Consider the following 25,837-nt stretch of genomic DNA (forward strand, 5'->3'; position numbering starts at 1 on the left):
TTTGTGAGGATTGTGTGTCTGTGTTCTCGAGGGACACTGGCCTATAGTTCCCTTTTCTGTACTGTCTTTAGGTTTTGTTATCAGAATAATACTGACCTCATAAAATGAGTTGTGAAGTGTTTCCTCTTCTATTCTCTGAGACTATGTAGAATTCATGTTATTCTTATTTCCTTAATCTTGATGTTCCATGTCCTTCTTTTATCATTTCTTTTCTACATGAAGAACTACATGTAATCATTCTTTCAGGGTCTGCTATAGACAAATTCTCTTATCTTTCCTTCACTGGAGACTGCTTTGATTGCACCTTTATTCCTGAAGGATATTTTCATCACTGGGTATAGAATTCCTGGTTACAGTTCTTTTATGCACAAAAAATCATGCACCATTTTCTTTCGGCTCCAACGTTTCTACAGTGAGATTTGCTGTCATTTGAATTATTGTTCTCCTATGGGTAACAGTTCATTCCTCTCTAGCTGCCTTCAAGTTTTTGTCTTTTAGTTTAAAAACTTTTAACATTGTAGTAAAATACATGTAACAGAATTTACCATCTTAACCATTTTTTTGTGTACAATTCAGTGCATTAAGTATATCTGCATTGTTGTGCAACCAATCCCCAGAACTTTTTCATCTTACAAAATTGAAACTCTATACAAATTCTCATTTCCAAAGGTTTGATTTTGATGTGTCTGGATGTGGGTGACTTTAGATTTATCATGTTTGGGGTTCAGTCAGCTTCTTGAATCTACAGGTTTGGGTCTTTTGCCAAACTGGGGAAATTTCAGCCATTATTTCTTCAGATCCACCTTTTTCCTCCACTTTCTAGGACTCTGATGACATGAATGTTAAATCTTTGGTAATGTTCCCCATGCCCCTGAGGCTCTCATTTCTTCCCGAGTTTCTTTTTCTGGTGTTCAGATTAGGTAATTTCTGTTGTTATATTTTCAGTTTTACTGTTTCCTGTCATCTCCATTCTTCCATTGAGCCCATATAGTAAGTTTCAGTTACTGTATTTTTCAGTTCTATAATTTCCAATTTCTGCTTTATGTCTTTTGTTTTCTGAAACAAATTTTTGTTTTAAATGTGTTTGTGATTGCTCACTAAAGCATTTTTATGATTGCTGCTTTAAAATCCTTGCCAGATAACTGCAACATCTGAAGCATCCCAGTATTGGTATACCTGTTTTCTTTTTTCTCATTCATTTTGTGATTCTCCTGGTTCTTAGCATATGTGATCTTCAGTTGTGTAACAAACATTTTGGAGACTGTAAGACTGTGGATCTTATTTAATCTTTTTTAGCAGGCAGTCCACCAGGTGAGGTGTAGCATGAGGGCAGGGCAGTGTGTATGTTCAGCTTCTTGCTGGGACCCAGTGACACCACCTTGGCAAAAGTCGAGCAATTATTCTACCTTTTCAAAAAGGGGTGATATGGAAGTTCAGCTCCACTCTTGGTCCTAGTGAAAGAAGGGTGCCAATCTGCAACACCTCATTGCTTCTGAGTAGGGGTGTACAGTCAGCTCCTTGACAGACCCCACTGACAACAGGGAGAGGAGGAGCAGAGCGCTGACTCACACTGCTTTGTTGCTATAAGTTACAGTGGAGAAAGCTCAGCTCCCTGAAGGACCCAGCTGAGCAGAGAGGAAGGTAGAGGGGTAAGTGGAGTGCCAACTAGCCCTGCCATCCAGCACTTTGTTCTGCCTTTTAGATGCAGGTGGGGATGGAGGCTCAGGGAGTAAGCAGTGCTGACTAGCTTACCTCCAACCATCATGTTCAGCCTCACTGATGTTGGGTGAGGATGTAGGGTGGGGACAGACTTAGTGGGGACTAGACTTGCCTCACACACACCTCACTGCTTCTAGGTTGGGGTGAAGGCTCAACTGGCTGGTGGACCTGGCTGATACTACCCTATCAAGAATACCTCCTCCTTCTGCAGGGGGTGGGGCAAGGAAAGATCAGGTACCTGCTCAATCTACAGTAACCACCCAACAGGTGGAATCACATCACATCCATAGCAATAGTTATTCCTCTTGAATTATACCAATAGCCAGAAGGAACTTGAAGGAACAGAGGCACAGAGGTTTTATTTTGCATTTTTACTTCTTTAAATGAAACATCTGTATATCTCACTTTACTGAAGAGATGAATTCTTAAAAAAGAATTCATATATCTGCTGAGTTATATTTCAGAGATTCTAGACCTTTTGTTTTGACTGACCTTCAATTAATTCCTGTACTGTTGCTTTAAATAAGAAACTACAGAATAGTTTAACAAGACTGAGGAAACTGTAAGGAAAAGTATCACCACCTCAATTTTTGCTTCCCTTCTATAATTGTCTTTATCATATCCAAAAATGAAAAAAATCTTTTAAAAGCACAAAAACTAAGTTTTGAGAACTATGTAAACATGTCCAACTTGTGATTTTTCAACTTCATTATGATGGAAAGGTGATTATTTAAGTTCATTCAGTAGAAACTGTACCTTGAATATTTATCTTTTCCTGGGCAATATGTAGTATTGTTTTCTCTGGGGATGCTGGGCAGAGGCAGTGAACTCAGCCATGCTATCACAAGGGTAAACAACCCATCACTTACAACCATTTTGTACCCATTCAACCATTCTGTTTTATACTTTTGGTACAGTATTTGGTAAGTTACATGAGATGTTCAACAACTTTATTATAAAATAGGCTTTGTGTTAGATGATTTTGTCCAAATGTAGGCTAATGTAAGTATTCTGAGCATGTTTAAGGTATGCTAGACTAAGCAATGATGTTTAGTAGGTTGGGTATATCAAATGCATGTTTTTTTGGTATCATTAATCTACAATTTATCAAATGCATTTTTGACTTGCAATATTTCAACTTAACAATGGGTTTACTTGGACGTAAGTCCATTGTAAGTTGAGGAAGATCTGTATATAACATAATATAGATAAGGATTTTCTATAACAGCATTAGAGCAAAACTCCATTTAAGTCCCCAAGTCAGTAACCAAATAAGCACAGGAATTATGTATACAGGTATGAAATATGCACATGAAAAGATCATTAGCATCTTTAGTTATTAGGGAAATGTAAATCAAAACCACAATGAGATACTGCTTCACACACACTGGGATGGCTATAATGCAAAAGACAGTAGCAAGTGTTAGTGAGGATGTAGAGAAACTGGAGCCCTCATATACTGCTGGTGGGAATGTAAAACGTTTCAAGTAAGTTGGAAAACCATTTGGTAGTTCTTCAAAATTATGAACACAACTTTCATATGACAGCAGTTCCAGTCCTAGATATATACTCAAAAGTGAAAATATGTTCACATTAAAACTTGTATATGAATGTGCATAGCAGCATTATTATTCAGAATAGCCAAATGTACAAGCAACTCAAATGTCCATCAACTGATGAATGGATACAAAACATGGTATATGCACACAACAGAATATTACTCAGCTGTAAAAAGGAATGAAGCATTGACACATGTATAACGTGAATGAAACTTGAAAACATTACGTTAAGTGAATGATGTCAGACACAGAGGCCCCACATTACGTGATCCCATTAATATGAAAAGTCAAGAATAGGCAGATCTATATATAGAGAAAGTAGATTACTGGTTGCCAGAGGCTGGGGGAAAGAGAGAACAGGGAATGACTACTAATGAATATGGGATTTATTTCGGGGGGTGTTGAAAATTTTCTAGAATTAGATAGCAGTGATGGTTATACAACTTTGTGAATATACTAAAAACTACTAAATTGTATACTTAGAAGGGTGAATTTTGCAGTATACAAATCATATCACAATTTTTAAAAAGATTAATTAAGGCTATTCGACCTAACAGTTAAAAAATCTAAAGGAAAAAAATCACCAATGATTGTGTAACTCTTCTTTATAAATTTCCTTTTCTTATACTGTAGCAAGATAATTGGCAACTTTTTGGGGTTCAGCCAGATCCTATTTTCTGGCACTCTGAGGGAGTGTCAAATAAATAGATTTTTCTGAAAATAAAATAGAAATAGAAAGAGGTCATGATTTAATATGCTGCAATTTAAAAACAAGAGCACAGTTACTCAAGCACACACCTAGGAGCTTCTGTATGGAGACCTGTAAATAACATCTAGGCAGCCTCCCCACCCTTTCTAAATACTGTAGTTTTTATTTCAAATGTTCATTTCTAAAACAGCTGTTTAAGAATCTCAAAACATTCTTTCATACAATGTCATAAATGCTGTTTCTCAGGCCAGCTCACAAAATCCTATTTAACCCACACTGTATTTGGAGAGTAATACCAATTTTACTTTTCTAACTCTACCATATATTCCCATAAAAACATCTCATGTAAACCAACTGGAGCCTTTCTCCCTTGTAGGAGATCTCATCTAGACTAAGTCATTAATCTACATTTTGTTCTCACCTCCAGGAGGGCTGTCTAGTGGAAAACCAATGGAATTTGCAATCTATGAGATTTGGATTTGAATCCTGCCTCCTCCACTTGACAGTTGTGCAAACATGAACAAGTTACTTAACCTCTCTAGGCTTCAGTTCCTCGTCTGTAAGCTGAGGATAATTATTTCTATTTCATTCAAGTTGATATACAAAAAGTATCTAGTTGTGGTGGGGAGGGCATTCAATAAATGTTAGTCTTCAAGATGTATCAATCTACTTTTCTAGTATTAATTAGCACAGTAGAGTGAACATAATGCAGTTTTCTGGATAGCTAAATTTCTCCAATGCTTCTGTGTTTTCACCTGACTGAAAAATGACACTGTAAGACTAGTAAAGTTATAGAAAGTGCAGAATGGTGGTTTGAGGACTATCTACCACCTAGGAGGGTTTATCAAAATTTTCAGGGTAGGAGAAGGACAAGATTAAACATAATTTGATAAAGCATATTGAACTGTGCTTTCAATATGTTAGCCAATAGCCAGCGTACCAGTTTAAACTTAAATTAATTAGAATTAAATCTAAAATTCAGTTTCTCTGCCACACTAGCCTCATTTCAGGTGCTCAATAGCCAGATGTGGCTCTTGGCTACTGCATAGTGCTGATCTACAAGTTTTTTTTTTAAAGTGAATCTTTCCTATTATTTTATATTTTCATGTTTTCAGGCTCCTAAATGTAAAGAACTGAAGTAACATTCCAGGTAACTTGGGTTTTTAGTATAGTTGCTAGAAGATTTCTGAAGTGAAGATTTCTCCAATAAACAATGCACCTGAGGTGCACTTCAAACTATTAATGTCAAAATGATCTTTTGCTTCAGGCTATCATTTAACATCTGCTTCTAACACATACCAAATGACGGAACAAGTTTCCTATAACAAGCTTTGTGGAAAAAAGGATCAGAGGCAAGCTCACAGAAATCTAGACGACCAGGTCAGATCTGAAGATGAGATCATCATATGTAAAGTTATAAAAATCAATTTACATGGTAGATAAAACATAACTAGTTTTTAAGGTATGTAAGAAACCGTGGATATATTAGTTAAGATGGGGAAATCCGATTTAAGTTGTGCTATTGCTGTAATTCTATTTATACAAATAGAGGAAAAGAATGACAGGAAATATAAAAGCACTTTTATATTTACACATAAACAGAGGGTATCTAATATTCAGGAAACTATTTCATGAAAACACACACACACACGACAATGTGGAGACTATTTCATGAAAACACACACACACAAACACACACACACACACACACACACACACACACACACACACACACGCGCGCGCGCGCGCGCGTGCGCGCGGGCGACAATGTGGAGACCTGACTCCTGGTGGAGCAGTACACTAGCTTTTGATCTTGCAGTTGCCTGTTCTTTTGGTTCATTCACATTCAGATGACACCTTCAAGAGAGGAATATAGATGTACAGAGCAGGTAATACCAGTAATTGAACCATTCTGTTATCATATCAAGTATAAAATCACTGTTCATTAGTAGGTAATATGCCCATCAAATAACCCTTACCCATAGGGTATGTGTAAATGATGGGCAGAGATCAGAAAATGGGTAAAGACGCTATTTTACATTATTTGGTAAGCTGTAAGTGTAAACTTTTTAAAAGATGAAGTAACAATGTTTCCAAGTTTAAAATGTCTGCATCAAAGTATCATTAACCCTAGCTGTTTTCTACTAAGTGCAAGTTAGAAGCAATTAACTAATAAAGGATAATGGGAGAGTTAGGCAGATTGACAGTAGTATAAAGTAGCAAATGATGAGTTTTTATGTATATTAGACATAAGTTAGAGAGCAAGTCAATGTAGGGACCATATAGTAGGGGCAATTAGCTTGACATTAAGGTAAAAATATGACCACTAATTTTCAGAACATGGAAAAAAAAGTTTAAATTATTTTAAACTAAATTATATTTAAAGTGTTTAGTCTATAATAAAGATGAAAAATGGTTGCATAATTCAGAAAGATTTCTGTTCAAAATGAAACAAAAATTCTTGACAGTTAAAAAATACTTTGATAGTCAATTAAACATAACGGCTCATTTCCAGGCAATACTAGATCATGTTACTATAGGTATCAGATTTTCCAAAACGGTATTCTGCAAAGCACTCCTGTCGTTTGAGATTTCAATAGATGGTTCATGAAAAAGGGGTTCTGACATCAAGTCTTAAATGCTATGGGCTATACCCTTTCTGAAGATTCATCATGTATAACATCATCTTTAAAGTTCTAAGATGCTATGCAGTAAAGGCATTGGTCAAATCTTGTTTAACTTCACAATTCCCAAATTTATTTGATTATGTCACACCTCTTTGTGTTTTTTTTGGAGGAGGGAAATGGCTGTTGGAGCATAGATACACCTTTAACATTTCCAGAGACTTCTCAGTTAAAACTACTGGATATACTGTTTAAAGTTCCTTTAAGTACCAATACCCCATAACAGACCAAATCCAGAGGATTATACCTACACAGGAAAACCAGTTACTCATGGCATACTTAAATAACCAAAACAAATGTGTTCAGAGTAATAGGGAGGGAGGGGTGCCATATTAATTTTTGTCCCTAAAAGTGAAATTAACAGAACTGATCCTAAACTATAAAAAGGTATGCATATTTTGCTTTGGTATTTTTCAGAAAGTAAGTTAAAATTCTACGTATTGATGCTATATACTGAATTTATCCATTTTTTTAAGAGGCTGACATACTGGATATACCATATGTCATCAATTATAAGACACGATTTTTACGATACAGAATTATATTACTTATCGCTAAGGGAAAAAAACCCACTGCTAATTAAACATGCCATGGATTGTAAGACCCCTTCCAGTTTGAGCAATGTTGAAATGTGAAGATATTTTCCTTCCTTCTTCCACACATACTCTTTAAAATGGTATTTGTTTTCCCCCTTTAAAGACAATATCAAAGAGGGGGAAAATACAAAAAAGGACACGATTCAAGGGATTTCTCTTCACCTTGCCCTTACAGTTATATTCAGATATTACCTTAACCTTACAATTATATTCAGATATTATAACAATGCTATTAAAACAGATCAAACACATCATTTTGAATTGTTCTGCTTGATTCTGAAAAAATTACCCCAGAAAGAAAACACAGAACTTCTTCAGTTCTGTTAGAGAGCTTATTCCTTATAATTATAAACCATGTACCAAACCAAGTGCTTTACATATATTATCACTTCATTTAATTCTCACCACAACCCTATGAAGTAGATCTTATTTTCATGCCTATTTTACAGGTTAAGATGTTGAAGCAGAGACATTAAGCAATTTGCATACAATTCCAAAGTTATTAAGTGGCAGAGCCAGGACTCAAACTCACATCTTGCATGACTCCAAAGCTTGTTCTTTAATACTTTGCTACACATCAAAACTATCCAACAATGTTCCTTCTAAATTTCAAGGAGGTAAGTAAAATTGAAATATTTGCTAGTATTAATGTATTTGCTTAAAATAGGCCAGTTATTAAATGTTATGTTCTATATGGATACATTTAATCCTGAATCTGTTTTATAAAATACACATAGCATATTTATGTACTTTTTTATTAGCTTGACACACTTTTACTTAACAAGTAAATCTTTTTTTAAAATTTTTTATTAAGGTATGATTGATATACTCTTATGAAGGTTTCACATGAAAAAACAATGTGGTTACTACATTTACCCATATTATCAAGTCCCCACCCATACCCCAATGCAATCACTGTCCATCAGTGTAGTAAGATGGCACAGATCCACTGTGTGCCTTCTCTGTGCTACACTGTTCTTCCCATGATCCCCCACACCATGTGTACTAAACATAATACCCCTCAATCCCCTTCTCCCTCCCTCCCCACCCGCCCTCCCACACCCCTCCCCTTTGGTAACCACTAATTCATTCTTGGAGTCTCTGAGTTTGCTGCTATTTTAACAAGTAAATCTTAACAATTAAGATGTACAGTTGTTTTATCTTTGCTTTTATGCCATTTGATATTAAATTGATAAACTGGAATATCTGAGATCTGCTAATTGTTCCAGATTAATGATACAGGAAACCGTATCAACTCCAAGAGGGGGAGGGGCATGTAATGCCAAGTAGTAAAATGCAGTTGCTTGTGTTTTATTTCTATTATGCAAATTGGGGAGATGTATAATATATATTTGCACAATTATCCACTAATGCTTTAAAACTTGTTATCCACCAAAACACAAACAATTGAGTACTATCACACTCATGCATTACAAAGAGACCACCAAGATGTCACTGTTGTACAGTGTAATCTGAGCCACTGGGTCTAAATCATCTAGTCTGCACTGGGCAAACTGGGCCACTTGATGTCACCCATCATTCACAGCCTGGCAGATCACATGTCCCTAAAAATGGAACTCTAGAGCAAACGTTGTCAATGATTAAAATGGTATGAGTTTTTTAGTGGATGATAAATGTATAAAAAAACTTCAGAACAATTCTTTTGCAATTCAGACTTCTGTAAATGATCTGCTATATTTTTGATCATTCTGTAATTTCTGAAATGCCATGACCTTGTTCAAGAGTGCACATCCCAATTACACTACTCTTCTTATATCAAAGTAGGATATACTTTTTGTGATTTCCAGAAATGTACTAAAAATTAAAGGCAAAGTCTGCCTATACTTGTTTCTTTAATTAGATAAGTTTATCTATCTTAAAACTTATATGTACCAAGTAAGTTTCACATTTTGGATCAACCCCATTAGTATAGGATCAAGCTGCCAAAAATAAAGCAAACTTCCCTAAATTCTAGCTGAACAAAAACTGACATCCTATATCATAATCACTAAAAACAATGAAGTGCTCAGTAATGTGTCACAGTTACTAGACAGTTGACATGTAACAATACCCGTCCTCTCCTCAGATCTTCACTTGGGGGAAAGAAAAAAACCTGAAATGTGGTAAAAATGAAACAGGAAAAGGAAAAGAAACTTAATAAAACATGTTTTCCAAAATTAATGATCATACTTTAACAGAATGTTTTTCCCTACAGGTGAAATATAAGAAATCTTAATATTTACATAGAAGAAATACTAGAGAATACAATATAATCTTTGAGGTTAAAAAGGGCTGCATACCCACTGAAGATGGTTTCTAGCAAAAGGGTCTCATTTTTTATAAAGAAAATATATAGTTAAATGTTTCAATACATTATGGGTACTTGTTCTTTCAAGGAATTTGAGGTGGCTGTTTTTATACATTTCTGTAAAGCAAAAATAACCTCTTTAATTTTACTATTTTTGAAAATTGTTCATATTTAGGCTTATTATAATTTATCCTTACTCTACTGAAACTGAGAAAAAACTGTCACCTTAGGTCAGGCTTATTATTCAGCAAATGTTGTCCCTGACAGCACTGGCAAAGGAATTTGCAGGACAGAATAGCCATAATTCCTTGATATCCATCTCCTAAAAAGTTAAATATTCAAAAACATACTTGCATCTTTAAATAGCTCATTAAAGAGTTCTAAATTCACCTGGACTATTTAAGAAGCTATTTTGTCTTTAATCTTTTACCAACCTTGACTTTGCTTACATAGTACTTCCTTTATTATCCTAAATTTGCTTCCTTAAACATTTGGCCTAGTTCTAGCCTTCATGTCCTCACTCATGTTTGAGTTCAACCACAAGGGTTTTTTTGTTTTGAGTACCATGAGACCCATGTAAGGTCTTAAAGGAGGAAGGCCATGTAAAGGAATGAAGAAACTGCCTGTACTTTTGTTGAGATACTCAGATCTTTTAAGATTGCTTATATTTCAATATAAGATTAAAATGATAAGAACAGAGATAAGATTGATAATTATTCTATTCCTGACCTTCATAATTCATTCAGAGGACATCTGTTGGGTCCATAATATCTATGTGCCAGGCACTATGTTAAATGCTGAGGATACACAAAAAAGTCTCTGCTTTCAAGATTTCAGTCTACTAAGGATATGACCATAAATGTAAATTCCTATACAGACCAATGCTGAAATCTTTTAGCCTGGAGAGAAAAGTTTTGATGTATTTACTCAAATAAATGACTATATTTAAAAAATGACTTTACTCTGGTAAAATACAATTATTCTGATAAGAACTTACTTGGGAGGAGATGGCACAATAGTTGGCATGATATTAAGTCCAATAATAAACTTCTGAATGGAAATTCTCAAGCTTTTCCTTACTAGCTTCAGTATTTACAAAATTGAATCAGATGTAATTTACTTGAAACAGCTGAACAACCAAAGGCAACAAAATATCTAAAGGCAATTTGTCAAAATCTAGTTTTAATAAATCTAGGCAACACTGGCTCTGTCACACCTTACGTCAGAACATCAAGAAAATTACTTGAAAATGGTAAATTGTAGAATCCTATCTGCCAGGTTCTGGAAACCATAACAGTAACTAAAATAACTAGGCTTTAATACATGAGACCCCTTACAATACCATAACTGTTTCTGAAAAGCACGTCATCTCTAACTACTGGCTTATTTATTTATACCCTGAATTTTTCCACAAAGGATTTGAAGCAGCTACCCTAATATAATGCAAAGCACATGAATTATTTCCACCTGGCTTTGAATTACGGCTTTGCCATTTACTATACAAATTCTCTGCCCTTAACTTCTGAGGTTCAGTTTCTTAATCTGTAATGATGGAGACCATAATCCTACTCTGTTGGGTCACAGGAAGGATAAAATGAAATAGCATGTAGCACAGTATCTGGCATATCGTAAGGGCTAAATAAATGTCAGTGTTGTGCCTTCCTTATCCAATTACATGCTATATAGAAAAAGGATAAGGTGGAATTTTAAGTGACTTTTTTTTTTACACATTGATACGTGCCAAGCAGAAATGTGTACTGATCATGAGTTGCAAATGTTAACGTTTCTGTCTAAAAACTAGGCTCAAAGCAAATTCAATTTTTTTAACGTCAGCACTTTGAGAACATATTGTATTAACCTTTTAGCTATACTACTTAACGCAAAAAGTTCGGAAGGACAAAAATTGAAAAGAGCCCCTTGGCATACTATTTTTCACATTATCCATTCAAAGGGTAATGAAACATTCTAAATTTGATTTACTCTAAAAGATTTATGGTATTAGACTGGCTAACATCACTTTAAATCTAACTCTGCCAGTCTAAAAAACACGATTTTCTTTCTAAAAAAATTTTTAGGTAACATATATCAATGTCTTTAATATTGAAAAGCAGCAAGTCGCAAAATACAAAGCACCAACGTAAGTACTATTATAACTCTGCTTGCGTTAAGGAGAGCAAGTAAACATTTTACACGGTAGTAGAGGTGCCTGGGAAAAAACTGAAAGGCGATTTGAACCGATCCTCCTCCCCGTCCATTATACCCGAGAATGCAAGTGTCCCGCATCTCAGATCAAACTGAGCCTCGGTCTTACTGACGTAACCAGTAACCCTATCCACCTCTCACACTGCGGAGGCCGGCAGGGCAGCGCCTGCCGCCAAGTACACCACTCATCAGAGCCTGCCCCATTCCACCCCCGCATTTCAGTCATGCTTTCCAGAAATGGGGTCACTCACTATTACACACACGCAGCCTATCATCTTGTAATCCCCTCAAGTCCGCTGCGGGTATAGGAGACACAAAAAGTCAAGAAGGAAGAACCACAGACGCGCCACCATCAGGAATTGATTTTCCATTCCAGAAAGGAGCGCTGATGTCCTGGAACGGGTCTTGTCTGTATTATTTTCGCAGACCCCGAGTTGGTTCTGGGACAAGGGAGGCTGAGAAAAGCTTGGTGCTGGGGTGTATCAGGGGGAAATTCTGTCTTGCTCTGCTTCAGTATATTGCTTGGGGTTTCGGTACTCGGGTGGGTGTTTCAGGACAGTCACCAGATCCCAGGAGAAGAAAACCAGAAAGCCCTTTACAGCGGCCGCTGATCTCCTTGAATATCACTCTCACCTCCACGGACAGGAAACTCAAGTTAAACTCTCAGGGACGGGTTTTTGGAGCTCAGCGACCTCAGAAACAGGGCGGGGGGGGGGGGTTGGCGGGTGAGGGGAGGACCGCAGGCTTCCACTTTCTCCTTTGCAGCAGCAATCTCTGCGGCAAATAGGGGGAGGCAAAACCCCTTGCCTGTCCTGTACCCCTTCCCCAAAACCCCCACAGGTCGCCACTCCTGCCCTGGGCCGTTCCAGCCCCCACACGCCCTTGTCCCTGCAGTAACTCCCTCCGCGGCCGGATTCGAGAGTCCCTGCTCCCCAGCGAACCTAATCCATTCTCCTCCCTCATCCCCTAAAGTCACCAGGGTCCAGGGAAGACCCCAACTAGGCAGGGCCAAACTTCCCAACTCCTCGCCGGGCCCCCGCTCCGCCTCCCGCCTCCCCACGCAAAGTTGATTAAAATCGGTTCCTTGCAAAGCCCCAGCGCCCACTGCAAACCCCACTCGCCACCACACCACAGCCCCCCCGGGCAAGGAAAGGGAGTGAGGGTGCGGGTGGGTGGAACAGAAGGGCAGGCAGACCAACCCCAGCTACCCAAACCGGAATCCCGGAGCGAGGAGAGACGCGAGCCGCAGAGGAAGGGGCGAGTGGCCAGCTCCAGGGAGGGGAGCGAGCCGGCGGGGGCGCGCCGGCGCCGGCGCCGGCTGCACTCACCTCAGCGTTGTCGGACGGGCTCTCCACAGCCATCTTCTGCCACGGGTCCGCCAGCTGCGCTAGCGGCATCTTCCCCCCCGGCCCGCCGCCTTCACCGCCTCCTCCCTCCCCGCCCGCCCCGCGGCCGGCCCCGCTCCGTCTCCACCCGAGCCCCACGGCAGCAGCGGCGGCTGCCCGGGAGAGGGCTCGGCGCCGACACCGACCCTCGAACACTGCGCGCCCGGCGGGAGACGCCTGCGCGTCGAGCGAGTGTCTCGCGCCGCTGCCGGGCACCGGGTCTCGCCTCTTTCTTCCTCTCCTCCTTCCGCCGCCGGGACTACGGCTCCGCCCCCCCCCCCGCGGCCGGTTCCCGCGCCCGCTCCCAGCAGAACAGCGGCCGTCGCGCGCTCCCCCACTTCCGCTCACAACATGGCGCCTAAGCGATACCTGTCTCTCAGCGAGGCTGGGCCGCCGCCGCCACCGCCGCGCGCACCCGGGGGCGGGGCTTGGGAAGACACGCCCCGGTCGCCGCGCTCCGCTCCTCCCTCCTTCCTCACCCAGCCTCAGCTTCTGGGCCTTGCGTACTTTCAGGAAGGGCGAGCCCAAAAGATCTGGGGGCGTCGGCAGGAGGGGGGAGGGGAAAGAAGCGGGGAAAGTAGGAGGGGCGAAAGTCTGGGAACCTTTGCTACAATGCGAGCACATCGGAGGCTCCTTGAGGATATAAAGAACAGAGGTCCCTACCCAGCTGAAGAGGGAGATGGACGAGGCGCAGTCCTGTGCCAAGAACTAGGGGAGGGGTCTAGGGTCTTTTTGGCCTGACTCCTCGGTGGGTGCGTGTGGTCGCATCGAGTATATGGACACATCCTTCCCCCGGGTCCCACGCTGGGCATCCACCTGCCCGCCCCCACACCCCCCATGGTGGGGACACGGAATGCTTCCTGCCTGGGAGCCTTCTGGGGATTTCCCATCGGTTTCATTCAAGGTTCTCCAAATTGATGCTATTGTGTTACATAGCCAAAATTTGGAATTCATTCGTCTTGTATGAGTCGCCCCCCTCCCCGACCCCAAGTCCTCAGAGCTCTCGGGCGTCAGTCTCGACCCTCAAAGACCTGCACCCTCTTTCTACCTAAATCTTCACGGAGGAGAAAACAAGGAGGTTCCTTAAGCCTGCCCTTCTAGGCAGACGTTGGGGAATTATTTAGAATCATCTTGTTGGCAGGAGCCCAGGGTTCCTTCTCCTCTGTTGACTAATAAAAAATTAGATTAAAAAATTAGCCTGCCTGAGGGTGGAGGAGGTGAAAAGAGGAGGGGTGCTCACTCCTCCTTCCTAAGATAGGGAAACCCTGGGTTAAGGAAACCCAGTCCCCAGACGGCGACAGAGGCCAAGAAGACGGGGAGAGTTTGTGAGGAGAGGCCTGGGCGTCTGGAGTGGGTCTCCAGGGGTGAGTGTTCGACCCCGTGTTCCCCTCGCCAGGTGCCACGGTGAGCTCAGTGCGCCCTGCCAGAATTGTCCCAAAGTCGCCAGGTTGCGTGGAAAGCTACTGTAGCCACTGGCTAAGTCCCCTGCAAAGAGAAGGAAAAAGTAAAGGGATATCTCCAGGCCTGCCAGCGCCTTCATCCCCTCAGGCCACAGCGGAGGCGGCCGGGCGACCACAATGCGTCCCCCGCTGCGCTCTCAGGGCATGCCTTGTAACACTTCCCTTTCATCATCCCGAGACCAAGACACTTGGAGAGCCCTCGCCTTCCTCCCTAACGCAGGTGCGAGGATGAGGTCAGACCCCTACACCTAGCCGGCCGGGTTTGCTTTGGTGCTGCAAGCTTTCTCGAAGAGTCCGGGAGAGGCAGGTGCTGGGCTTTTTCTGCTGCCTTCGCTGTGCGCTCCTCGACACAAGCTCGAGGCCCGGGAGCCTAGTGGACACCTGAAGAGGCTCCATCTGTTTAGGGAGCCCAAGCAGGCGGCCGGAAATCCTCCCTGCATGCCCTCTCCCGCAGCCTTAGACTCTGGGGGACCGCTCAGAGTTGAGCAACATCTGGGGAGGCTCAGCGTGGTCTGTGGGGTGGGGGGTGGGAAAGACTTAGCTCGTAATTTTGTCACCTCCCTCAACATGCTTGATTCAAGTGCTGAAAATCCAATATGAACCCGAATTCAGCTACTTTGGCAGCACCGTCCCTGTAATTCCTGATGGTAAAACCAGTTTGCAGGAAGTTCGAAGATAAGGAGTTGTGTATATTGTTTTGCATTTATGTTCAAAGTGCCTAATTTATCTTTCATTTACATTGCAAAGCTATTTTACAATTCCTTATAAAGAAATTTAGTTAGCTTAAGGTAGCCCCCCAGTGATTATTCCAATTAACATTCTTGCTTTAGTAAAAACATACATAGTTGAAAAGAACTATTATGTGTCTAACACTGCCCACAGCTAATTACTCCACTCAAAGGGTAAACCAACCTTTCAAAAATAAATAAAATTGTATATTGAAAAGTTGGTTTCAGTATTAACTTTTATTCATTTCCTTTTACCTTGGGAACTGGAAGAGCAACTTTTAAAACAAAGTTAATCTGTCAAATGTGAACAGTGGTCAAGTTGCAGGAATCAAGCATTAAATGAACTGCTGACGATGGGCTGAAGTACCACTAGCACAACTGTCTTACACTAGGATCAACTTGATAAGTACTTGTGAATTGATTTTAAAAACACTATTCTCCTTCCTTTTGCCCAAAAAGAAAGGAAAACACATTTTTGCTTTCGGTTAACAATAACCTTTTTTCGTTTATTTCTTCTGTTAAATCCAGGAGTGGTGCAACCATGCTCTCTCGCTGGGAAAATCAAATGAGGCTGGGGGATTTTCTTGTAGGTGCCAACGAAAAGGGTTATTTGAACATAGAAGCTGATATCGCCCTGACACCTGGGCGATATTTAACCTCCAGGAGGTTAAATCTGGTTGTCTTGTCATACATCAGGAATGATTTCTTGGAAATCTAGTCCAGATTTTTGAATGAGGTTTGAGCAGGATTTTAATTTTTTTCCTGTTTAAGAAAGGAAAACTCTAAATGTAGTTTTTCAGAGAACAGCTGCCTCTGGAGATCACCCTGTGCAGACTACTTCAGTAGCCACTAGCCGCATGTGGCTACTGAGTGCTTAAAATAAGGTTGGCTGGTTGCAGGTGAGATATTCTGTAAGTGTAATGCTCACAACAGATTTCAAAGACATAGCACACACAAAAAAGAATGCAAAGTAATTTTTATATTGACTATATATTGAAATATTTTGAATATATTGCATTGAATCAAATCTTTTTGTTAAAATTAATTTCACTGGTTTACTTTTTTTTTTTTTACTGTGGCTACTGTGAAATGTATACTTACATATGTGGCTTACGTATCAAGACTGGTATTATAGTTCTGTAGGACACTGCCGCCTTAGCACTTTCCTTTAACATTGAGCCTTTTATGTATTTCTACAAGTCCTATAATATTAAGCGATATCCTCACATTCCACTGTCTTTTGGGGCTCCTTGGTGCAAAATCAGCAGAAAGGGCTGATTCAGTTACCTACTAATTCTATGACCCCCACCCCCACATACATAAATCTCTCAGAACCAAAATATTGGAAAGTTATTACTTGAAACTATGGCAAAGGGACAGCAAACCTCATTCAAAAATCTGGACTAGGTTTCCAAGAAATCATTCCTGATATATGACAAGACAACCAGATTTAACCTCCTCTGCCCCCAACAATTTCCTGCTATAATTATAACCTTTGTATACAAGTTAAATGGGCATTGACTTAACAAAATAAGAAAATTTGGTCAAAAAACTAAGTTCCATCAATCTGGAAAAATTACAAGATGACTAATGGTGGCTTCTGGCACAATCTCTACCTCACATACAGCCAAAATTCACAGCTCTATTACATATAGGTTTGTCACCACTATAGAACACCCATAAAGTGTAATCATCACCACTTCTCTGAAAAGTTTTTCCTTCCATGTTATTTGAAGCATACTTAATTTTCACACACAAAAGGAAAAGTAATCACTAAAGACCAATTATTTCTTCCCACGAGAAAGAAAGATGAAACTTGGGCTCAAATTTTGTCATGTAAGATAATAATTAAATAAAATATATGGTGACATATCTTTCATGTATATGAATTTCATTTTTTCTTTGAAATTTCCCAGATAAAAATTATTAAGAATATTTTCCTGGTTGACATGCATCTTAAGAGACAACGAGAATTTCTACTTCTGTCTGAATATTTTGTTTGACAAAATTCAAATTTTGGAAAAGGTAAGGGTCTTCTCTAGGTTTCCCTCTCCTCCAGATATAAATTTAGCTAATAAAATCTATAAGGAACTAAGGGGAAGACATTCTATGATACAAATAGTTGAAATGTTTACTTTGATCTTCTTCCCAGTGAGGCAGGATGGTGTCATGATAAAGGCAGAGACAGGCTCATGTACAAACTCTAGGTTCCTTTATATCTCTAAACTTCAACTTGAAGGCCTAGAACAAGGTTTGGCACATAGCAGCTGCTCAGTAAATATTTGTAGCACAAACTTTGTTTTCCTTATCTTAAAATAAGGATAATAACACCCACCTCATAGGATTGTTGGGAAGATTAAATGGAAATAATATCTGTAAAACATTAAACACAGTGCCTGCCACATAGGAAGCATTCAGTAAATGGAGATCAGTTTCAGAAAGGGAGTATTCCTGCATACAGAATGTAATTCAAATACTTCATTTCAAAGTTATTTCTTTGCATTTGTTGTATGAACATTTTTATTATGATATAATCTATTTCTTTAGGGCACTGGTGTAACTGCAAAAAATGATACTGTAAGTAATTTCCTGTGGAATTCAAGTAAAAGACCGTGTAGGGTACCTTACTGTTCTGTTTTTCAAGCCACATATGTTGAAATGCAAATGATCACAGGTCAGTTGCCTTGCAGGCTATGATCTAAACTTTGTTTATGTAATGCTCAAAAGAAACTAACAAATGTATGATTCAAAGTTAACATCACCTGACTCATACTATGTAGGGAGGATGGGAGGAGCAGAGAAGTACGATGAGAGGTCTGTGTCAGACATACTTTAATGTTTTCTTTTATTGGTTTCTAAAATGTTTAATCCTTAGAGGTGTCATTTTGTTTTAGAGTTGTTTGAAGGGAAAGAATTATGGGGCTTTGGGACTTAACAAGGAACTGAGAAGCCATTCTTGGAACTTTAATAAGCTACTGTTTTCCTTCAGTTTTCATTTTACTGGAACAGAAAAGGCCCACTAAACGTTCTTGTTTATAAACACTAATTCATAAGAGGGAGATAATACATTAAAATTTCATTTTCAAACTGATATTAAAAACGGCTGCTTTAACATGAACCAAAAATCACAGTACAAAGTGTTCCTTCAGAGGATAAACATTCCCATTTTATAACTATCAATTTAGTTCAGTTGGTTAGAGCAGTGGTTCTCAAATTTTTTTCTTCCAGAAACCATTTTGAAGCAAAAACTCAAGGACCACCAGTTTGTACTCATCATTATGGGAAAAAACCCAAAACTTTATGGAACTGTTGTTTTAGAACATAGTTATTATTGTGGTTATGTTTTTTTCAAGGTTTATATTTGTGATTTTAAATGTAGATTTGAGTCTGGAGCTAGAAAAGATATTTAAAAATATATAGTGACTTTCTTAGTGACTTACACTTAAAACCAGCCCATAACCAGACCTTAACTGGAGAAGTGACTGTGGGGAAAGCTATGGAATTCAATGGAACTCCATTCCTTGACCGCCAGCTGAACCCCAAATCTCTGTGCTTGGGAAATCTACAGCTTTAGTCACAAAAATTGTGTGAATGATGCAGTGTCAAGTCAGGTCTGTTGCTGGAAAAACTGGCTGTGGATTAATACTACTATATTTGTAAATGAAGTACATTTTCATGAAACAACAAGTGGATTATGATAGCAGTAGCTTATTTTCAAGTCATGTTCTTGGTAACTAGTAAATACATACTTGGGGGGGCATAAATATTAAGGAATTTCTTTATTTAAAAAGAAATCAAATTCAAATAACTTATAATTGCCTGCTAAATAAGGGATGAATTCTATAGAGCAAATGAAATTTTAAAAAACCCCACCTAATGAAACTATATTCAATGTTGAGCTCATGTGTAAGCAAGAATAAACCAATAGGAAGTATACTGGCAGTTCTGAACACTTTACCAACTTATATAATAATGGTGACGTTGACAGTAATAAACAACTAGACATTTATTGAGTACATGCTACATGTTAGGCCCTATTATAAGTTTTTTACATATATTAACCTCTTTAATCATCATTGCAATCCTAAGAATACTGAGTATATATTAATAGTAACAGCTACTGAGTACTTCAAACTGTTTACATGGTTTACATACATTATCTTGTTTCATTCTAACAATAGGAATTATGAGAAAGGTTAGTGTTTCATTCTGAGAAAGAATGAATGTTTTTCACTATTATTAATTCTTTTCAAATATTTCAGGAAAATGCTTGGGGAAAATGTACCATAAAATATGATTAAATAAGTATTTAAAATATTTTTATTAAGTATAGCTACATGTCATATCACTTTCTTATTATTTTGTTTCACCTTGGTGGAGACAGCAAGGTTCTGTAAGTTTCATTTTGAAAAAAATGAAAATAAGTTTCAGTTTCTCCAAAGAGCAATATAAGGCTTTTGAAAGGATGCTAAAGGACTTAATTTTCAAATGAGAACTTTTCTTTCCATAGTTCATCATGGGACTTTAGACCACTGTAATGGGTTGAATTATGTCCCCCCACAATGATATGTTGAAGTCCTAACACCCAGGACCTTAGAATGTGACATTATTTGGAAATGGGGTCATTGTAGATATAATTAGTTAAGATGAGGTCATACTTGAGTAGAGTGGGCTCCTAATCCAATATGACTGGTGCCCTTATAAGAAGATGGCCCTGTGAAGACAGAGACATGGGGAGAATGCCATGTAAAGACAGAGGATTGGAATAATGCATCTACAAACCAAGGAATGCCAAAGATTGCTGGCCGACTACCAGAAGCTAGAAAGAGACAAGAAAGGATTTATTTACAGGTTTCAGAGGAAGCATGGCACTGCTGCCACCTGATTTTGTACTTCGAGTGCCTAGAACTGTAAGCAGTATATTTCTGTCATTTTAAGTCCCTCAGTTTGTGGTACTATATGATGGCAGCCCTAGCAAACTAATACAACCACTGGGAAGATTTTTGCTTATACATGTGCATAGCATTTTTCTCTTCTGAGGACACTAAATCTACTATTAAAGATTTCCTAAAATTGTAGGTACATCTCTGAAAAGAAATGGAAAAAATAATGATGGAGAGGAATTTGGAATATTTTTTTAAATGGACTAGGAATAGAGCCTAGAATTTAATTTCTTCTGGTTAAACACTTAATGCTAACAGAATGATTCCTGATTTTTATTTGTAGATCTCTGGAATCCAGATGATTCTCTATCAGCAATTTTCCCCAACATAGTATAGAATGCACTTGCTCTTATTTAAGAGACTGAGGCAAAAAAAAATTATGCTATAGCTTTATAAATCTTTCCTTCTGTCTGGGAAGTCCATGCTCGGGGCCCATTTAGTTTTTCATTTAGAAAGTAACTTCTCTCTACTTCCTGTATTTCTCAAGGTGGTTTGTGGCATTATGATCTACTGAGTTCACCAAATAAGAAATTTAGGTTTCATCCTATCATCCTATGAAAGAGCTGATGACAACTGTAAATGATTGAAAGCCATTATATGGAGAATTTGACATTGGAAGAACCAGGCTATCACCACTTAAACTCAATGATCAGTCTTAGCATCAGAAAAGGTGGGACAACCAAACACTAGCAGCCTCTTGTGTCATGCAATGGGAAGCATGTAGCACTACTTATGATGTATTCTTTTTTTTTTTTGAGAGGGCATCTCTCATATTTATTGATCATATGGTTGTTAACAACAATAAAATTCTGTATAGGGGACTGAATGCACAATCATTAATCAACCCCAAGCCTAATTCTCAACAGTCTCCAATCTTCTGAAGCATAACGAACAAGTTTTTACATGGTGAACAAGTTCTTACATAGTGAATAAGTTCTTACATGGTGAACAGTGCAAGGGCAGTCATCACAGAAACTTTCGGTTTTGATCACGCATCATGAACTATAAACAACAGGTCAATAATGATTATTCGTTTGATTTTTATACTTGATTTATATGTGAATCCCACATTTCTCCCTTATTATTATTATTATTATTATTATTATTATTATTATTATTATTTTTAAATAAAATGCTGAAGTGGTAGGTAGATGCAAGATAAAGGTAGAAAACATAGTTTAGTGCTGTAAGAGGGCAAATGTAGATGATCAGGTGTGTGCCTGTAGACTAAATATTAATCCAAGCTAGACAAGGGCAACAAAACACTTACGATGTATTCTTTACAAAAATCTGAAATGGAATTCAACCAAACCTCTAGAGCTACACTCTCCAATAAGGCAGTCACTTGTCACATGTGGGTGTTTAAATTTAAATTAAGTAGACTAAAAGAAAAATTGAAAATTCAGTTCCTAGTTTCACTAACCATATCTCAAGTGCCAATTTTCACCTACGGCTAGTGGCTATGATACCAGTGCACATTACAGAACATTTCTACCATGGCAGCGAGTTCTATTGGACAGTGCTGCTATAGTGTTAATTTCTGTTTGTGGGGGGAAGGGGGCTAGAAAAAGAAATTAAATGACACCAGAAGCAAGAAAATAGACAAATATATAGAATGTGATATATTCTTCAGGTTGAATTGATCCAATTGCTGCAACAAGTCAATGGAATGAATAAAAATGGGGAGGGGGTAATACTGTATATTAGAAGAGACAACCAGGTGTAATGTGTGGGCCTCGTTTGGATCCCAGTTTGGACAAAACAATCATAAATATATTTTTGAGACAATGATGAAAATTTGATTAAGGATAGAATTTTGTTGTTTTTTAAATTTTATTGAACTTTGGAATCCCATTTGGCTCTTGGGACATCCATTTCCCTAACTTTAACATCTGCAGCAGCTTCAAATGAGGAGAACTCCCAGTCTGGCCACAAAACATCGTGAATGTAATGAGCAAGCAAGCAGGAAACAAGGCAGAACCAGGCAAATGTGGACACGTGGGATGGCAGAAGGATTGTCACTTCTCTGGCAGCAAAAAGACAGACACAGAAAACAAATCCTTGAGTGCAGTAGAACTTTAGAACCACTCTGGGTATATATCACTCTCCCAGGGATGACTTCTCTCTGGGAGCAGAGAGCTGTGTTTCTGAGAAGGATTGGAGGCAGAGTGCATCATTACTAGGCAATAATCAATTTGATGTGCAGCCAAGAGACCAGAATTGAGGCCCAGGACCAGGAGATGTGGCTGGCATGAATGAGAGAAGGTGAATCTGGGGTTGGAATTTGCACCATGATAATTGGAGAAATCATGTGAACTCTAGAATTCTGGAGAGAAGAGGGCAAGACGAAAGGATTGCTTTTCTCTTTCCTCCACCAAGGAAAGGCTACATTCTAGGACCCTTTAATCTTACAGTAGTCCTTAAAGACAGAAGAGTAGAAAACCATTTTCAAACCTCACTTGCTAGATTGATTTCTATTAGTTCTGGACTGGGCAAAATTTGTTTCCTTTTGTTCTTTTTTTCCTTTCCCCCAAATATGGGTCATGTCCAAACCTTTAACTTTAAAAAGATATTTTATCTTTAATTGTGATAACAGAAACATAACATAAAATTTACCATCTTATCCACTTTCAAGTATACAGTTCGGTGGTTAAGTATATTCATATTCTAACTGATCTGCAGAACTTTTTCATCTTGTAAAACCGAAACCCTGTACTCATTAAACAACAACCACCCATTTTCCGCTCTCCTCTCAAGCCACCACCATTCTACTTTCTGTTTCTATGAATTTCACTATTTTAGATGCTTCATATAAGTGGAATTGTACAGTATTTGTCTTTTTGTGACTGGCTTATTTCACTTAGCATAATGTCCTTAAGGTTCATCCATGTGCAGTGCATATGTAGATCTCCTTCCTTTTTAAGGCTGAGTACTATTCCACTGCATGTATATACCACAATTTGTTTGCCCATTCTTCTGTTGATGAACACTTAGGATTGCTTCCACATACCAGCTATTGTGAATAATGCTACTATGAATAAGGATGTGCAAATCCAAAGTTCTTTGACTGTGTGATAGATTGCAAAAATGACCCTAAATTATTCCCCTTCCTGTATCCAGGACCCTTTGTGATGTGACTTTGCAGTTTCTCCCATCAAAGTGTGGAGTTTATTTCTTTACTCCCTGAATCTGGGACAGCCTGATGATTAGTTTTGGCCAATAGAATGATATGGAAACAATGTGGCATTGGTTCCAAGTCTGAGCCTTAAGAGGTCTTGCACACTTCTGCTTGCTCTCTTGAAACCCATGTGAACAAGTGCAGGTTAGACTATTAGAGGATAAGAGAGCATATGGAGCAGACATGAGACATCTCCCATGAGGCCTGTAAAATGTGCATCTTATATAGTGGATAGGTAGCAATTATGGAGTCATACTCACGAAGTTTGAATGAAGTTTTTAGCAAAATCTATTTAAACCTAATTCCAACAACTGTCAGCAAAGCTGACCTGGCAGCTGATGGCAGATACATGAATGAGCCCACAAGAGACCAGAAGAAATATCTAGCTGAATGCAGCCCAAAGTGCTAACCTGCAGAATTATGAGCTAAAGAAACGGTTTTTGTCTTAGGCATGTTTGATTTGCTATGCAGCAATAGATAACTAATACATATTATTTCTCTTTTAACTCTATGTTTCTTCCTTGGAGAGCTAGTCCAATTTTATAGGGACTTCAATGATCACTTATATATTGAATGACTCTAAATCACTCTCCTTGGCTCTGACTCTGATGTTTTACTCAGTTCTTTCTTGAATTTGGATCTCCATGTTGGATATCATGTTACACTTCAAACTCAGTATTTCAAGAGCTGAACTTGTCATCCAATATTTAAGCCTTATAACCTCTACTGATGTTTCTATTTTTGGTGGTACTACCATTCTTTCAGTCAACCACACTTGAAACCTCAGTGTCATCTCTGATTCCTCTCATTGTCCGTCAGATGATATTCTTCAAAGCAACTTTTTGCCATCTTTCCTCTCTTTACATCTATAGAACTGCTCACTCATCGAAGCTTCCTTACTGTTCTGGCCTCTGCATCCTCAAATTAATCTCACTGATTTACTTCTAACTTTTACTGATTTAAGATTCATTCTAAGATGCAGAGTGATGAGTTCAGTCCTCAGCTTTATTCATTACAAGCATATTTTTCTTATGTCTGCTTATTTCAACATCTGGGTCATCTCTATTGATTGCTTTTTCTCTTGAGTATGGGTCATGTCTTCCTATTTGTCCATATATTTAATAGTTTTGGATTCGATCCTGGATATTGTAAATGGCATGTTTTAGAGATTCTGGATTCTGTTCTGTTCTCCAAAGAAACTTCTTGTTTGTTTTTGCAAGCAGTTAATTTGGGTGAGCTCAAATTCCAAACTGTCTACCCCAAAGTGGGTAGCAGCTGAAATCTTAGTTCAGTCTTTTTTTTAACCTTACCTGGATTTCTTGGAGTCTGCTCTGTACATGTATACTTCCAGGACCAGCCAGAATTTTAGGCGCAGTTTAAACACAGAACTAAAGTATTCCCTTTCTGTCTCTCTCCATCAGAGATCTCTACCCTCCCCACCCCTGACCTCGTCCGAAACTCTATTCTCTGGTTCTTCAAGCCTGTAAGTCTGCAGGTTTAGCTGCCCTGCTTGGTGAAGACTGGGACTTGTCTTCAGGCAGGAAGCTGTAAAAGAAATATGGGAAATACACAAAGAGCTGATGCTGTCCTTCAAGTGTTAACCCCCTCTTCTATCTGCCTGCTTTTATTTGTTCTCCAGTGTCTTTAGGTAGGATTTAAAAAATAAATCTTGTCCAGGGTTCATAGTTTTTATCTAGAGAAGGGTGGTCACAAAAGAACTGCTTGGACATTTTCAGGAGCAGAATCACTCTACAGATTTAAAAACCTCCCATGATTCTCCATGAAGTCTGTGGACCAAATCTAGGACTTGTTATCTATTATAGGCTCCCCCTGAATGGATTACCCATGTGTTCCCACTTCTGCTAAGCACTTTCCTGTCTCTGAGCTTTAATTCACCTTGTTCCTTCCTGTTAAATGCCCTTCTCACCTCTGCGTAACAAAATGTTATCCATCTTTCAAGTGCCCCAGGGCTTGATCCTAGGTCTCTGTCCTACTCTATCAATACTTTCTCCCTATTGATCTTATCCAGGCCCATGGCTTTAGATACCATCTATATGCTGGTGATTCAAAACTGTATCCTTAGCCCTTATGCCTCCATTGGGCTCCAGATTTGTATATGTAACTATCTACTCGATTTCTCCACTTGGATGTCCAACAGGCATCTCAAACTTAACATGGACTTAAATTCGAATTCTTGGTTCTCCCTCCCCTCAGTCCCACTCCCTCTGCCTGCTCTCTCAATTTCAGTGAATGTTACCACCATTCATAAACCAAAAGCCTGGGGACTATCTTGAATTCTTCCATTCCTCTTACACTCCATGTGCAATCCATCAGGAAGTCTTTTTGACTCTGTCTTTACACTAGAG

The 25,837-nt window shown here is 38.9% G+C and overlaps 1 protein-coding gene across 3 annotated transcripts in view; it reads right to left on the minus strand.

The window, feature by feature from the left end:
- The window catches only part of RPS6KA3 (ribosomal protein S6 kinase A3), a 123,858-nt gene extending 110,284 nt beyond the window's left edge, over window positions 1–13,574 (minus strand). Inside the window, exon 1 of one of the 3 annotated variants that reach the window (XM_037020465.2) lies at window positions 13,532–13,574. Coding sequence is in view for 1 of the 3 variants with exons in the window: in XM_073227929.1 (XP_073084030.1) it covers window positions 13,106–13,174 (69 nt within the window). In the remaining 2 variants the exon portion in view is untranslated. Of the gene's footprint in view, window positions 1–13,105; window positions 13,500–13,531 lie in introns of those variants that run through there. The other 2 variants (XM_073227929.1, XM_037020462.2) reach the window with 2 other exon arrangements.
- Window positions 13,575–25,837: the final 12,263 nt, after the last annotated feature.

The sequence above is a fragment of the Manis javanica genome, chromosome X (assembly GCF_040802235.1).
Source record: "Manis javanica isolate MJ-LG chromosome X, MJ_LKY, whole genome shotgun sequence".
Classification (NCBI taxonomy): domain Eukaryota; kingdom Metazoa; phylum Chordata; class Mammalia; order Pholidota; family Manidae; genus Manis; species Manis javanica.